The sequence below is a fragment of the Trichoplusia ni genome, chromosome 10 (genome assembly GCF_003590095.1).
Source record: "Trichoplusia ni isolate ovarian cell line Hi5 chromosome 10, tn1, whole genome shotgun sequence".
NCBI lineage: Eukaryota > Metazoa > Arthropoda > Insecta > Lepidoptera > Noctuidae > Trichoplusia > Trichoplusia ni.
The window spans coordinates 687,654-704,039 of NC_039487.1; the positions used below are offsets into that span (position 1 = coordinate 687,654).

The 16,386-nt window shown below is 33.7% G+C and overlaps 1 protein-coding gene across 9 annotated transcripts in view; it reads right to left on the reverse strand.

Annotated features, from left to right (window-relative positions):
* LOC113498289 (plasma membrane calcium-transporting ATPase 3) overlaps positions 1-16,386 on the reverse strand; it is a 156,415-nt gene that overhangs the window by 24,134 nt on the left and 115,895 nt on the right. For 8 of the 9 annotated variants that reach the window (XM_026878248.1, XM_026878247.1, XM_026878250.1 and 5 more), the window contains 6 exons: positions 9,673-9,873; positions 5,160-5,280; positions 4,611-4,776; positions 2,665-2,758; positions 2,308-2,424; positions 777-824 (listed from right to left, as the gene is read on the reverse strand). In XM_026878248.1, coding sequence (XP_026734049.1) covers positions 777-824; positions 2,308-2,424; positions 2,665-2,758; positions 4,611-4,776; positions 5,160-5,280; positions 9,673-9,873 — 747 coding nt within the window. The remainder of the gene's footprint in view (positions 1-776; positions 825-2,307; positions 2,425-2,664; positions 2,759-4,610; positions 4,777-5,159; positions 5,281-9,672; positions 9,874-16,386) is intronic. The other variant, XM_026878252.1, reaches the window with a different exon arrangement.

A 16,386-nucleotide genomic window follows, 5' to 3' on the forward strand; every position in this document is an offset into this window, starting at 1 on the left:
CGATCAAAAGGTAAAGAATTATAATTATTTTGTCTTAAAAGACAAATAAGAATAATACCATACTTTCAATCCATCAGATCACATCAATTCTTTGGGTTGTTTTGAAATACTAGTAAAATTTGGAAATACTCTATAAAGCTAAGAGTTTCAAGTAGAATACGTCTATGCCAATGTGAGTTTACAAAAGTTGAGCAGCCTTGCAATAAGACAGCTGATCAAGTAATTAACAGCGAAACTAAAGACTGCTGAAAAATAAATTTAGAAAAGAGAAACGAAATATTCCGTGTTCTATAAGGAAGTATCTACCTTGAAAGACTTACTTGAACTTACAGAATATGCAGATAGAGTCTATTTTCGAATGCAGCTTCTAAAAATTGCTTACCGATCTTAATATTACAAGATGCTTAAATTTACACTAGGTTATTAGGAACACTACCATAAGTGTTACTACAGAAGAATGCAAAGATCTAAAATGCTGTTATGTGGAAATGAATGGTTTATAATTACATAATTAAATATCATATTTTAGTATTTATTTAAAAGAAAAATCCTTTATATATCCAGAAAATTAGTTAATTACATTTTAATCTAGTTTTTACTGTATTATCTAAGAACATACTCCCGTAATTATTGTAGTAATTTGTGCCATTAGTGGGGTACACTAAAGGACGGAGTTATTTAGGCAGTCCCACAGAAGCCACAGGACTAAGCACCAACACCCACCGACAGATATTACGAGGGTCCTTACAAGCGGGAAAGCAAAGGAGGTTACTTACCGGTAAGACTCTTGCGTTGCGTCCCTTTGCGTTGCTGCTTTTTCGCTTCTATTCGCGTCAACATTCCCAAATATCCATTGAATATGTATCCAATGTGTTTAACAAGCATACACATTTATGACAACGATTCGTAATAGTTTTGTTTACATCATGCAGTCAACACGACAAGTACACGATGCATTCATTGTGTATGTTTATTTAGTTTTTAATTTTTGTATTTTTATTTATTTTATGTATTTTTTGTTGATCGGCGACATGGAGGTGCGTGCAGCAGGCCGGGGTCGGGGTGGAGAAAAAAAATTGGATGTCATTGTACGGATCACACTATATGTTTGGTTGTGGAACTAATTCTAAAGGGTTTCATGTCATTCGCTGTTTCAGCAATTGAGATGACAGTTTTGGCACACAATAAACTCTGTATTAATTGTGTGAAGCTTATTTTTTTTTGCTTTTTCTTTCCTATGTCCTCAACTGCTGAAGCATATTTTCTAAAGTTGCATTTTACATATGTACGCTTTTAGGATAATTTTAATAACATTTTTTTAAATGGTTCTTGAAAAGAGATTATTTGTTTATTGCGACGAAATAATTTATATTGAACAACATCGATCGAACACATAATATATAGAAAAATATTCACTTTTAAATATATCATGCTCTCACAAAACATTTCAGGCTATTAGTTAACATAAAACATAGACAGACAACGTATAACAGGACTCAATAGAACGACATAAAAATCAAGACAAAAATTGGACCATAACATAATATGTCATCAATAAATAAATAATCTCACTAGGGACGAAACTAGTAAAAAAGGCCGTTAATGTTTGAAACTTTCTTAATACGGAACTTATTTTATTCGGCCAACAGTTTTTTACGTATTTCGTTTAGGATCCCAACAGGGAGGGGTGCGGTGGTTTAATGACAAGGGGGAGGGGGGTAATTCATACGTCACTGGTTACGCTAATGTATGCATCAAGCATCGGGGCTTACTATGCTCACTTAGCCAAGCAATTTAACACTCTATTCCAAAGTCCCTAAGGTATATTCAAGCTTAAGCGTCGCTAGACTAAATGAGCAGAGTATTGCAACGCTAACTATGTTGCGGGATTTGCTAAAGGTCAGCCTTTCTGATGACGTTTAAAAAAAAACACTTTTAGTTACAACTCAACAATTCTATAGATCATAGAACTATGGTATAACTGTTGAATTTCGACAAACTATTCTAACCCACACACCGGTCCAAACAAATGACAAACAGGAAAACAAACACAGCACACTACCCTCCACCTGGTTTCTACATCATCAGAAAGCCAGGCCGTATCTAAGGGGATATACGGTACGGAGAAATAACTTGGTACGTCGTGAAATAGCTACAAGACTGTTAAAACGAGATGAGTGTATGCTCAAATCGTGTGTAAGACAGAGATGAGAACATCTCGATATCTCGTTGCTGTTTCGCGATGTAGCAAGTTACGGGCCGCACTGTAGACTAGTGCTACGTAGCATCAGCAGGCAGTTCACTGACCTTTCTTCATCTGTTTGATTTCCTTCTCCTGCTTGTCGACGGCGGCGCCGAGCAGCGTGAAGATGATACCCGCCTGGGAGTTCACACCGACTGCTGTCACCAGCATTTTGCCGGAACCTGGAATATTTTGGTTTATATATGAGAACACATTTTGTTACCAGAGAATTTCTCTCAGATATTATTGAAATCTGAAATGGTTCAGTTATGATGCATTTCACCAGTCCGACCGTCTCATCAGGTTTATATGGTCCACCAAAGGGTCCAGAAAATTTTCACTGCTGAAAAAATCGATCTTGTACTGTGGTTAGATATTTCTCTACCTTCACAACTTTCATATTAGGTAGGTTAGGTACATACCTTCCATGACGTGAGTACCGGATAGCACCATAGGATCAAACGATTCTCCTTTCTTGACATGGTCCGATTCGCCGGTAAGCGACGATTCATCAATCTGAAACATACATATTAATACTATTGACGGAGAAATAATATAAGAGTAACAACTTATATACCATACAGCAACGTTTTTGACTTATATTTATTTGGAGTAATGACAATTATCGTGTACGACAAAATTACAGTATATATAATACAGAATTTAGCGCAGAACCTTCCTCATATTTTGACGAATTTACAACCATAGCTATGGATAGACGATTTAAATTTTATTGTTGGAAGTGGGAAGAATGTCTGAAATGATGAATAACTGCAAGGGCTAGTTTGAGATGCCTAAGGATAAGTATTTATCTAAATTATGTATGTATTTAGAAATATGTAAGTATCTTTATCAGTTATCTAATCATACAAGTATTACTAGGTTGAGGCTAGACGGCGTTATGAAAAAAATGTGGAATGTTTGTTATTGGTATGAAAAAGTTAATGAAAAGACAGAAGATTAGGGGCAGTCGATACATGGGGCATGGTTGGGACATTATAAGTCTGTGAGAAGGAAATTTAAAGACGAGAAAGCGGTCAGGGTGCAAAAAATGCTTTGCAATCATCAAAATTAATAGCAAAATTTTCCTACAAAATTTATTTACGCAAACGATAAGAAACAACGCTATATTTATCACAATGATCGTCATCAAATGACTTCCTATCTTATAGCTCAAGATTATCAAAACAATTTGGACTTAAGTGACGCAAATTGTAGTAGGACATCTGCAGTGAGTTTGACAGTAATGACTGATAGGGTTTGATTGAATTTGCCGTAACTGGCCATTTTGATTTACTTATGATAAAGAAAGTGATGAATAACTTGTTATAAAGGCGAATAAATTTCGCGTTTTATTGCTAGTCTGTCAGATCTTCATTTAGATTATAAAAGAAAATAATATATCATTAGAAGCTTATAAATTCCCCCGTTCTTTATGTTAGTTTTATTTTTGTATTATTGTATCAAATTTTTTTTAAAGGGCCACTCATTTTTCCTTCTATTTGGTGCGTTGCTGTTCTTTATGAACTAAATTCACATAAAAAAACTATGCGAATTAAATCAAAGCTATAGTTGTCAAACTACACTATTAATAATGAAATATAATAATATTACGTTCAAATCCTGTTACTAAGCAGTCTCCATAAATAAAATCAGAAATCATATTTATTATTTGTATAGAGACCTTTTATAAAAAAAAAACAGGTTAACGATAACCCAATAAAGCTGTTATCAATGTTTGATCGCTAAGGCATTCGTGTTTATCAATTGACGCACGTTATATCAATACTCGTACAAATCTGATACCGCAAACAACTACCGTACTATTAGCGACACAGAGATTACAGAAATGGCAAAGTTACGGAACATTTCAGTCTAGTATGTTATGTATGTAACTACTGCATTATCTGGTGCAGATAAAATTGCAATTTTCGTGATAATAGCTGCTTGCAATTCATTATGCAAAGTATTAAAATGTATACGCTAGAATTGAAGAGTCATTTAACAAAATGTTTAGGCATGGGAAGTGTCATATATTATACTGTTTGAAATAAGAACAGTTTTGTGATATATCCACAATGTGGACTTTTCCTTAAAAAATAGAATTAAATTGTGTAAATGGATAAAGAAATGAGCTTTTTTCGTGAGCCCTTATAAGCTGAACTGTTGCTACCCACTTTTAAGATATTTAAATAAAATTATGGTTGTACAGTAGTAGTATGGTATGACCAAGTTGTCCAGGAGCAAGATGGGTCGACGACATAGTTATAGTCTCGGTTCGAGACTGGCTCAGGACCGTAGAATATGCCACGAAAAAAGAGTGGCAAATGCCTGGGAGTAGGAATAAGGGGAAGATGAAGATGTTTACCTTCAAGTCATTGCTCTGCAGCAGTATACCGTCGGCGGGCAGCAGATCACCATACTTGATCTGACAGATATCGCCGACGACTATCTCGCTGATCGGGACCTGTTTCACTTCGTTGCCTCTGATCACAGCGAACTTGTGCTCGCCTTCTATCCGAGACTGTAGACCTCTGGAATATTACAATAATACAATATATTAATATTAAGAAACGAAGGATACTTTTCGCATACCCAGTCCGAGTGGTCAAGACCAGACATGCATGTGGAACTCGGTGGAATGATTTAAGTGTCTGCACATCAATATATTTGTATGTAAATTGAAAAGATCGAAGTCAAATATTCATAATTACATGTTTGCTTCTTCTTTTCAAGTCAATAGCAGATCTGGTACAACTCGATATGAGGAACCGATATACTAAAAAAAAATCAAAACTTTGTGCGTAACCTCATTGTACGATACATACTTGTGTGGGTAGAGTTTTGTTAACATTTGAGCGGAAGCTGTACATAGTATTTATTGTAGATTTTTTCATATAAAAAGTGGTTTCCATACCTGAATTGCCTTTCTTTTGTGTAATCGTTGAACGCTGTAACTATAACGACGACTATAACTGATATTAAGATCGCCAGACCTTCGATCCATTGATAATGACCTTCCTCTTCGTCGAGATGAGCTGAAACATATTAATTTATATGTTAAATATATATCTATATTAATTATAGTGCAGTACAGACACACTGTAATAAAGTGGCAGTGAGGCTTGTCGTATGGCAATATAATTCTCTGATAAGCATTGGCTTCAGTCTTCGATATACAAGCTTCTGAACCCAACTCCATGATATCATATACGGTAGAGACTGAAATAGTCAGTTACCGGGCAGAGAATTATATATTGCAGCGTGTACGAAAAGCCTTAATTGCTAGTGATGTTTTCTTGTTCTATCTACGTTGATACAAAATACTGTTTCTATTTCAACACACAACACACTAGCTAATATAATTTGCTTTTTATGTCATTTTTATTTATTGCTTCTTTATTGTGACTAGGTGTTACTGAAAGTTTGTCAAAGAAAACCAGTCTCATATACTGTTGTTATTAAAACTAGACTGGATTCAAGGTAGTTTGTTTAGCCAATTAAATCCCAGACAGTATGAAGGTTGTAATGCACCAGTCGGGTCATGAACTCAGTATCGCAATTTTGCGACTTAGGTGGCAAAATATATGAGGACATTAGAAATGCTCGAAACTTTTGAAATCGTAGGTAAATTTAAAAGGGTTTTTATTTCATAGATATCTATTTTGTTATGAGCTTTTAAGTACGCCATATTAACACCAAATTAGTTGTAGTTAAGTATTTAAAGGATGACCAACGGGAAATTTATTTTCATAGTAATGTCCAAGAATGATCTTTTAAAATACTTTATGTAGGAACTTAAAATTTGAATTCTGTTTTAGTCAATATGTAATAACTGTCGAAATCCGATTAGAATATCGAGCTACAGGAAGCCCAAGTTCCCGATAAGGCATATTTCATTAACGCACCGAAGGCCGTTCAATGAATAACTAATGAATGAACTTCGATAGCTGGTATCCGGCGACTATCGGAGTTCAACGCGTTATGCCTTTAATTAAATACTCTTTTCTTATGTAAACATATATGGCTGTACTGATACGTAAAACTGGGTTAATAATGAGATTTCGGAATGAGCAACTTGATTAAATATTTCATTCTGACCGCATCTTTAACTTATTAATTTGACAATCGGAAAAATCGTCCCAGGGGTTCTTTATGGTCAGCCTTAATTTAATTGGGCATTATATTCAATACACTGGGTTAAATATAGTCAAAAAATTACCTGTTTTTTCCTAAAATATTCATAAGTACCAAGTTTACGCATAAATAAACCTCTTTTCTCTATTTGTAATTAATTCTTTTTATATATAAAAGCTTGGTTTGCAGTGTTATCCACATCGTATGGGATATAGGTGGTTGTGAAGCAGCAATAAGCAATATTGTTCAACATAAGTGCTACTTATATTTGAGTCTACACTGTCAAAGCTTGGTTTAAGCTTTAGGCTTTGCTTTTCTTAACTATATTTTTTGGTATTTGCAGTTAGAGATTAAAATGACGTTTTAGTGCTTTACTAGACTGTAAGCTTTCTTTGACAATTGCTTAACGAATTGCGAAGCTATATCTTAAATCTAAGATCTATGAAGGTCCTCAATATTATAATTTTAAACAAATGTATTTAAATTATTCTTAATTACATAAACTTTAAAGTTTTTTTTTATGAATCATTTTATATACTTTTATTTTTCTAATATATTCTATAATAAAAAACAGTCTCCCATCACACTTAGTAATTCTGTCACCATTAGCCATCTCCATAGCTCGACGGTCGACGCTGTTCTCTTGAAGTCTCCATACCATGATGTTTCATAATAAATACAACTATACTAACACCGTTACATAGATTACCATTCACTAAACATCAAACAACATCCTAACGAACGAACACCATTGACTAAATACTACATCGATAAAAGAGGGATAGATAGATATAGGAAGGAGTGAGAAAGAAAGAGACGTTGCATCAGGAGGTTTCCATACTGAATTTAATATAATAATTTAATATTAATCTGGATGTCCAATCATAATTGATTTTAAACTTCAATGCTTGTGAAATAAGTTTAGCTTGCAATAACATAAATATTCATCAAGTGAATATTTTTTGCAATTATTTCGCTACAATTTGCAATAATCTTATTAAAATGGCTTTGTTTTAGTTTTTAGCCACAGTAATTTTTTTGTATTTGAGGAATAGCGCCTTTTAAAAAAAAAAACGAGAAAAGATCACCAACAAGTAATACTTTTTTTAATTACAATTTCATCAATTAATCCATAATCTAAATTAGTTTATTTTTTCTTTCTATATATCTATGCATCATCATCATATAGAATCATTACAGTTCGTTGAATCCAGAAGTTCACATCACATCAGCAACACACGTAGGTGTACATATCTGTAATGCTCATTCAAATCTGTGTCAACTGACATACGAACGCGAAGCTTTTCAACAGCATGTATGTTATTTTAAGCTGTTACGTGGGACGTGAAGGTAGAAAATCGTTTAGCAAGCATATGCACAATACTGAGGACGGGGTACAGAGTGCTTCGAATGTGGTACTCGTTGGTTGTGCAACTAAATCAATAAACATGCTCCATGACCATGGTCTAAAGCTCAATTTAGAGCTTTCAGTCTACCACCAACTCTTCAATTAAGAATCTTGGTGTGGGAGCGAGATAGAACGAGGCCGCGTAGAGCGTCATCTCTTTCCCACAAGCAATTTTCTTTGAGAGTTGGTGGTAGGTTTAGAATTATTTTAGTACTGCATTTTGTAGTCGAATCATGCAAGTCAACGGCAAATCCAATTGTTTACAAATCCAGCTTTCAATTAGCTTCGTTACATTTTCAATAATATCGTGCTTCCGTTGTTAATTTCGAATAGCAAATGCAGTGTTTATTTTTAAGAACGAATCTTTTCATCAAATTAATTCTTATTTAGTGCCAATTAATATTATAGTGCTGATATGTCTGTCTCGAGGCGAACCCGATTCGATACAGTAATTATAAACAAATTAGCATCGAATGGCTAAATAGTGAGCCGTCAAATCTCTTGCCGTCTTAGTCATATGTAGACTTTAATGTTGAGACAGATAGACTGTAGTTAATAACGTCTCAAAATTACATTGCTTTAATTTTATTTGGAGGATTTTTATTTTATTTATTGAAGCGAGATCGCATCGATATCGGCACTACATTTTATAGGATGTTAAACCATGGTTGAGTAACAGACAGACGGAGACAGGAACACAGACAGTTATAACACATATAACAATCTTATCGATTTAGTTGCTTTTAATACAAAAAAAAGAAGAAATTTGGTCTTCATAACTAACTAAGCCAATCGTACTCGAGTACCTACATAGCTACAGAACCGAACGGTTGTGTTATTTCTAATCACATAGTCTTACCAGGATCGTCTATAGTTTCCATATTGTTATTGAAAAGAAAAAAATACATGAATTAATAATATACATTACCTTGGACTAAGGTATACCTAGGATATAGGTACTAGTAAACATGCACGATAACTAAGCTTATATACTGTTCAAATTTAAAACAACTGAACATGAGAAATGAAATTCCCAATCCAAATTTTTGCATGTAAAACATGCCATAGTAAGGAAACTATGCATTAAATACGTTGTCGATATCAAACGTGAAATTATTGACAGAAGACCTATCCAGTAGTTTATCAGGTCACCCAACCTAACACTGTATAAACAAAAGGAATCCATATATATGCTCACACGAAGCGACTGCAAGGCTTTTTACATACATCGACAAAGTATAATAATAAATAAAGGGGAATAATTGACTATCATACGAATGTTCGCATGTAGGGCACGAGTTAAAACGTTACAAAAACGTCGGCTTCGTATAATTCATATGTGAACGCGATCAATAGTAATTGTGGTATCGTATACCGTGGTGACAGTTACGGAATCTGATAGGGATGTTGGCTGATTATGAAATGTAATTCTTCGGTTAGATTATAAAAAAAGATTCGAATTTACTTTTTAATTAAAAAGATAAATTAAATGAGGCTAACGTCACATTGAATTTAATTAGGATAAATACGTATTCGAGATTTATTCAATAAATAGTCAACATCCCTATTGATATTTGAGATATTTTATGTTGAGTATACTACTGGGATATAAGTTCGATTATATCATACAGAAGGGGGTTTTACTGTAGTTTCAGATATTACAGCTTTGGCTGTATTTGCTGAACTTGTATATTTTTTGTCTTCTTTTCCAAATGCAAATACAACCAGAGCACAAAAATAGGCCTTCATACATCCTGATTGAGTATAATAATCAGGATTTCAGCCCAAACTGTACCTACAAATGCAAATATTACTCTCAAGTACTATCGAACAAAACCTACCTAAGTATATCGAAAATAAGTAAAAAAAGAGGTTTAAAACTCACCAACATCTGCGGGATCATCTGACGGTTTGTAGAAACTCAATCCTAAGGAGACAACGGCAGCAACTTCCAAGATAATGAGGGTTACGTCTTGCAGCGCCTCCCAGACTAAAGTGAGGAAAGTCTTGGGGGGCTTTGGTGGGATAAGATTCGAACCGAACACCTCGCGCCTGTGAGTCAGGTCTGCTTTCGAACCGCTAAGACCTGGAGACAAAGAAAAAGACATGGTTAAAGTTTGTTTTAAAAGTGCATGTTTAACAGTAAGATATAAGAGAGGGAGGAAAATAACTATACACGAATTTAAAACTCCTCTTAGATCTTGAACAATCATTAATAATGGAACTATTTTAAGGAATATTTCAGCAGTACTATTGCAGCACAAGGCGTCTCTCTTCCAGAATAGCTATTTTAAGTGTCGACAGTAGCTGGGTCCGATGAACTCACAAATACAATAAAGAACTATAGCCCTACTTTACTTTGTCTTGCATATAAGGTATACCATCGAAGTACCGAGTACAGACAAAATAAAGTACGACAATACACATCTGGATATAAACAAGGATTCGAACATTCGAAACGTCTGTAGCTTTAATTAGATAAACAAACACTTAAAGATCTCGGTATACGTTTGAAGCTGAAGCGTTCAATAGAGACAAGTTCTTTGAACGTTTCGTTACAATTTATGTATCGACATCTTCCTTGAACCGTGATCCTTTATTCTCGGTTGTTAAATGTACTTAATTGGCTGTTTACTGCCTATAATTCATCGTAAAGTGTACTGCAGTTAAATTAGTCTAAGGTGAAGGTGATTATTGAAGTGCGTTTGCTACTTTTACGCTTAAATGGCTGGACTTAATTTGAGGTTTTGTTATTAGTCTTGAAGATACTTCTTTTGAATTAACAAGGAGTTAATGTATTTGACAAATCGCAGCCAATATCAAGGCTCGCAGTTAGAGTTAAATATTGATGAAAAAGATGACAATGTTTTATAGAGTCTGGATAGAATAAAATAACAATAGAAAGTAATCAAAATCGATAAAGTATCGCAACAAAAGCCTGAATGGTGCTTCAATATTCAAATAAGATTAACTTTTACGGATCGATGTGTTATACGGCTGCAGCCGCCATTTTCCTGCTAAACCAAGTTAAGCTTTAAACTGTTAGGTTAGGGTCTATTTTTATTTAGCAAAAAAAGTGTAATCGTAAAGTTTATGCGAACTGTTTTGAACGTGGTTATAAAGCGGTGTTCTTCTATTCATATCGGATGAGCATGACCGGTATAACGACAACGCACTGCCCACGGGTTCGACTGTTATCAAATTCATACTGAACGATGAAATTGTTGATGGTAGAAGACTGAGCTTTCATATATATCATGGATTTCGGTATCCTGTTACTGAGGAACTTCCTTCTGTGGTGTCATGAATCTTGATAGGTAGAGAGTTAAAATTTTCACTGATGATAATTTATCATACGGCTATAAGAAAAATACTAAAAAATAATAATTGAGGATATGCAACGTTAATAGCGGCCGAACACTGGAAACCAAAGTTACAAATTTGGTTTTCTTTGTGTCGCAAGTCGACTCGATTTGACTAGTTTGACTAGTGTTACAGTTAATCAGTTAAAAGTTGCAAAACTGGAGTGTAAAAGGTAATAATGTAAGTAATAAATAGAATTTATATTGAAATCAGTCGCGTGAACAATATTTGCATATACACGACATAAATTCAAGAACTTCACCCAAACTAATTTACATTTAGACACTGTAGTTGAGAAATGACTCATTATAAAATTAACACTCAATAAATTACATGAACATTCTTTAGTGCTTAAATGAAAATAAATACCTGAATTCTTAATATGGGGTTTAATATATAAACAACGGAAGGATCGCGTCAGGCGAAAGGAAACAAGCCATTACTGTGAACCTTGCGAAACAAAAAACTTCGGCTATAATTAATTAGTAAAAAGGATTCTACAACTTACAAAAGAACAGTTGAAAATGTGAGTCGGGTTCCGAATAAATGGGATGAAGAAAATCAAATTTGCAATAAGGTATGGTCACCCATATATTATGACCGTACAAAGCGTTGCTTGACTTTTATTTTCATTATTTGTTGTTACATCGGTCTACTATCACGCTTTATGAGGTACAAGCCTGGTGACTGTCGGACGGACGAACGGACAGATAGCAAAGCCTTACTATTAATAGTTCTGTTTTTACCCCTGGGTACGGAGCTTTACAATAGTAAACATTAAAAAGGAAGTAAACACTAAACACCATTTAGGTTTCTTATCTTTTTTACAACTATTTAATAGCTTCATCGCAAAAGTTTTTAAAGGTAAATATTCATGTAGACGCAAAGAAATGAAGTCGCCAGCTAAAATATGAGAATCTCAAAGCTTTCTTCATTTTAGTTAAGTCAACAAGACTTCCCGACTTCGCACTATTCATTTACTACGATTTACTTAAACAAATAAAAGGAGTCAGATTTTGTACTCCGTTTAATAAAAAAAGAACTCAATTAAGGTGTTACTAGGATCTATTTTTCGTTAGACTGATTTTGTTTTTCGTATGGCTGTCAATCATACCAATGTATTGGATTCTGGATCGGATGATTGATTGTGTATTAGTTAGTACAACGACCTCTCTAACGTTCGTAGTTCATAAATACATTTTGTTACTACATGTCTGAACTACTTATAACTTTCATATGATAAACTGTACGAACAAATATATCTTCTAATAAATAAAATTCTCGTCTCGCCGTCTTTGGTAGTTAAACGCCTCCGAAACGGCTGGACCGAGCCCATAAAGTATTATGTGCATATTGGGTAGGTCTGAAAATCGGAAAACATAAATTTTTCATCGAACTAGTGTGTTTGTTGTATTTCGATTTGAATCGTCTCTACCAAGGCAAAATAACGTTTGTTGGGTCAGCTAGTAGTTCATATTAATCTCGAATACTAATATTGACTAACAGTAGTTCTAGTTCTTATTTACACCTATACTTTTCATACCATAAACAAATGTAGTAAGATTTTGCTCATACAAAATTCTTGCAAATAATCCGACGATCCGCAAAATTTTATATGTAGACATTTTAAAATCCCCTGTCTACATCCTTATCTTTTAAACTTGGAAATTTATTAGGTGGCTTTCCTTACGAAATACTCGCTGACACGGCGGGTTCCGTCCTATGAATATTTATCATCTACCCTCGATCCTTCGGATCTCCTTAGCGGATTGAGAGATGGAAATTTTAATTCCGTTTAACGCTTGAGTATGGGTTTATCTGAATTTTTATTACTTATTAAGCAATTTCGGATAAGATGTGATTAAGAGTCGTTGTTTGATGAGGGCGTGTGATTAATAAGTCACATTTTGTATTCGTTCATTACTTGACGCTGGATTATAACGTACAACCAAGTAAAATGGGTTCATTAAGGGATTCAGAAACTAGTGACGTATAAAAAACAACGTTTACTTTTCATGAGTTCCTTGACATGCGAAATAAACTTTAGCTGGGTCAATCAGCACAAAGGTTTTACTTGAATCGAAAACTCTTTGAATGACTTACTTTACCAACAAAAAAAGTACTTTGTCACTCTAATTGACAAAGTTTTAATGATAAAAAGCGGTTAATAACTTGTCCCAAAGTGTGTTAAGTGTTGACAATTACGATAATCAAACCCATGTTAAAATAATTATGATTGTTATAAAATCGATATGGATGAATGTTCGTTTTTAATTTGTTTGACTTCATAAATATATCAAGTGGTATATTTTAAAGGTATAAGGTGTAGATAGTAGCTATAGATAAACATAGCATTTACTTAAATTTTATTTTCTTCCAATAAATCATTCAAAAAATTACAAGTATTTTAAAGTGTGAGAAATATTTCTTGGAATAACTTAACACTCATTCACAAAACGGTGAAAATTTAACACTTCGCGTTCAGCAAATGGTTATTTACAATTGAATGACCGCAGAAACTGCACGCTACTGAAATCTTTAACGTTTTTGCTGTATTTAGTTGCATTATTCTGATAATTAGAAACGGAACGTAAAGTTTTATTTTGCTTACTAGCTGTTGCTACTGTTTCTATATTCTATTGTTTTATAAAACTCTAGAGGGATTATTAAATAAACTGTCGTCTCATGTTCCTCCGTGTTTTGGAAAGCACGTTAAATTTTGGATTTCGCCTGTGATTTTTATCTACATGTTTTACAGTCGTTGTGAGTAGTTTGAATCTAGAAAGTCTCGCAATCAGTCTTACTATGGGGTATAGTATTCTCCAGATAAACGCGGTTAGTCCGGCAGCCGACTCCAGTTGAGTTGGGACAAGGGTAGGATGATGTCTGACTAAAAGTATGTCATACATAAACACTGCCTGACATATCATGATGTCATATTTGTGCATTATGATGAATTTTAATTCGCCATTGTTTGCTGAGTGATGTTAAACAGATTTGTCGTGTGATACATCTTTGTGTACGACTGAGCTATTTTTAAGTCGTGTTGTAACAACAGTGAAGTTATCATTAGTCTTATATTTTTTATGGTTTTATATGGTGTGTTACAACATGACAATAAAAGATTAACAACGAAAACATTCTACAATAAGCATTTTATACGATTCTGCGTCTGATTGTCCCGCAAACGTAAGGTTATATGAATGTATATAAATAAACCATTAAATATCATAAATTTATTCGCGAACACGTAGTTTGCTTCGGCATGTTAGTAACCGAGGAACAGGCGGACTGTTTTCCTTTAATCCTCATAAAGTGTTGTGACCTGCATCAAATTGTTTGGACATACAGTTTAATCGCGTCGTAACTCTTATTTTAGAAGTTCTTATGTAAACTGTCCCACAAACAATCACGCATGGACGGACACTGAGCGAAAAACAAGATGTTTTGTAAAATTCTTAAAATAGGTAATATGATTTATTGCGGAGGTGTTGCAAGTTATGCAATACAGACAATTTACATGAGTACATATATTGTTGTTTTTTAATTGTTTTAACAAAACTTGTGACGATTACTGGACTTATTTAATCGGCCTTATATAGCTTCGTTAGATAAAAGGAGATAGATATGTCTGGTATTATTTTCATCTATACAAGTTGAAATAAAAGTGTTTCGCATTTCATGAGTACACCAAAAATACTACAGCCCCTGGATATAGATATCATGGTTTGTTTAATACAGCTACTGAAAATTTCTAATTACGTTCAACAAAAAAATGATAAAGTTATTGAATCGAGACAGCTCGAACGCACCGGAAACTCGTAACGATTGTCGATAATCGTAAAATATTGGAGTGGAGTCAACGTACCGAGCTGATGTTCAGCGTTCGTATTGACTGGTAGTGTGGCGTACTCAGTTTAAAAAATAATTGTAATACATTTGGTATAAACAATATGATGATATGAGTGAAGATTTTGTTAATTCACTCAATGGTTTACTGTTAAAGACGACGGGACGTCAAAGAACATAATAAAGGTGTTCGTAGAAAATTTACTTGTATTTGATCTTTTTGATGCTCGACGAACTATTGAAATCATTGCCTCGCTTTCACATGATACCTATGCTGATTTCAAGATTTAGGTGCTTATTTATTTCCGTACCATAATAATAAGATAACAGAACGTTTTAATTTCTTTCTCAGTCAGAGTCTGAGATAGCTTCATTAAGACGCCATTTTGTGACACCGCTGCCATCGCTCTATAAAACAATTGAGTATGGAACCAGTCGACCAATTCCAAGGCAAGTGAATTGAGCGAGTTTTTACAAAGAACCTGCTTTCCTAAATAATCGATCACCAATTACGTTTCACCTTCCTTCGTATAATAAAAGAAACATATCTAATTGACCCTCACAGGATACAAAGCTTGAAAACATTAAGAAAGGGCTTCAGTACGAATATTACCGCGATTACGATCGCGGTAATGACTGCTTACTTCCCCTTTGTTTTATTACCAAGCGGTAAGATGTTACTTGACCCATTATAGTAATTCCGTATTGATAATATACGTGAATTGTCTTTAATTTTTTATTTGTCACTTATGAATAGAATATTGTTGACTATTATTGAGTTTAACAGAAGTCAAAAGGGTAGAAGAGATCTGTGAATGAGCGATATTTTTTTATTTAAATTGTTTAATCCATCCATACCTGTATATTATGTAACAGGGTTAAGTAATTAAGATAGGTAAATTAAAAGAAATTTAACGCAATACTGTTAGATCTTACGCCTAAAACATCGAAGACCTCCCTTTGATTTTAAATAGTTTGAGCACTATAAAAGACCCTTTCTTTTATGTTCTGTTTTCCTGTCTTATGTGTGCATAAACTATTAAATTAATAAATATTTCCTTGAAACACTGCTATCAGAATAAAAAAGATTAAAAATACTTTATCACATACAAAAATGTAATTTTAAGTCATCGATCACGTTTTAAAGCTTAGCTTTATCTACCGATAAACATCTAATTTGATAATCTCATAGCCTAAATCAATTTAGTTCAATGTTATATAAAAATAGTTACCTAATTGTTTTATCAGAATTTAGGAAATCTGTGATATATTTTTGTAACGATAATTAATAGATAATTACTGTCTAAGTACTATATCACAAATTTAGGTTATAATTACTATCAAATACGGGTAACCCAATTTCAGCTGAAACTTTTTTATATTTGAT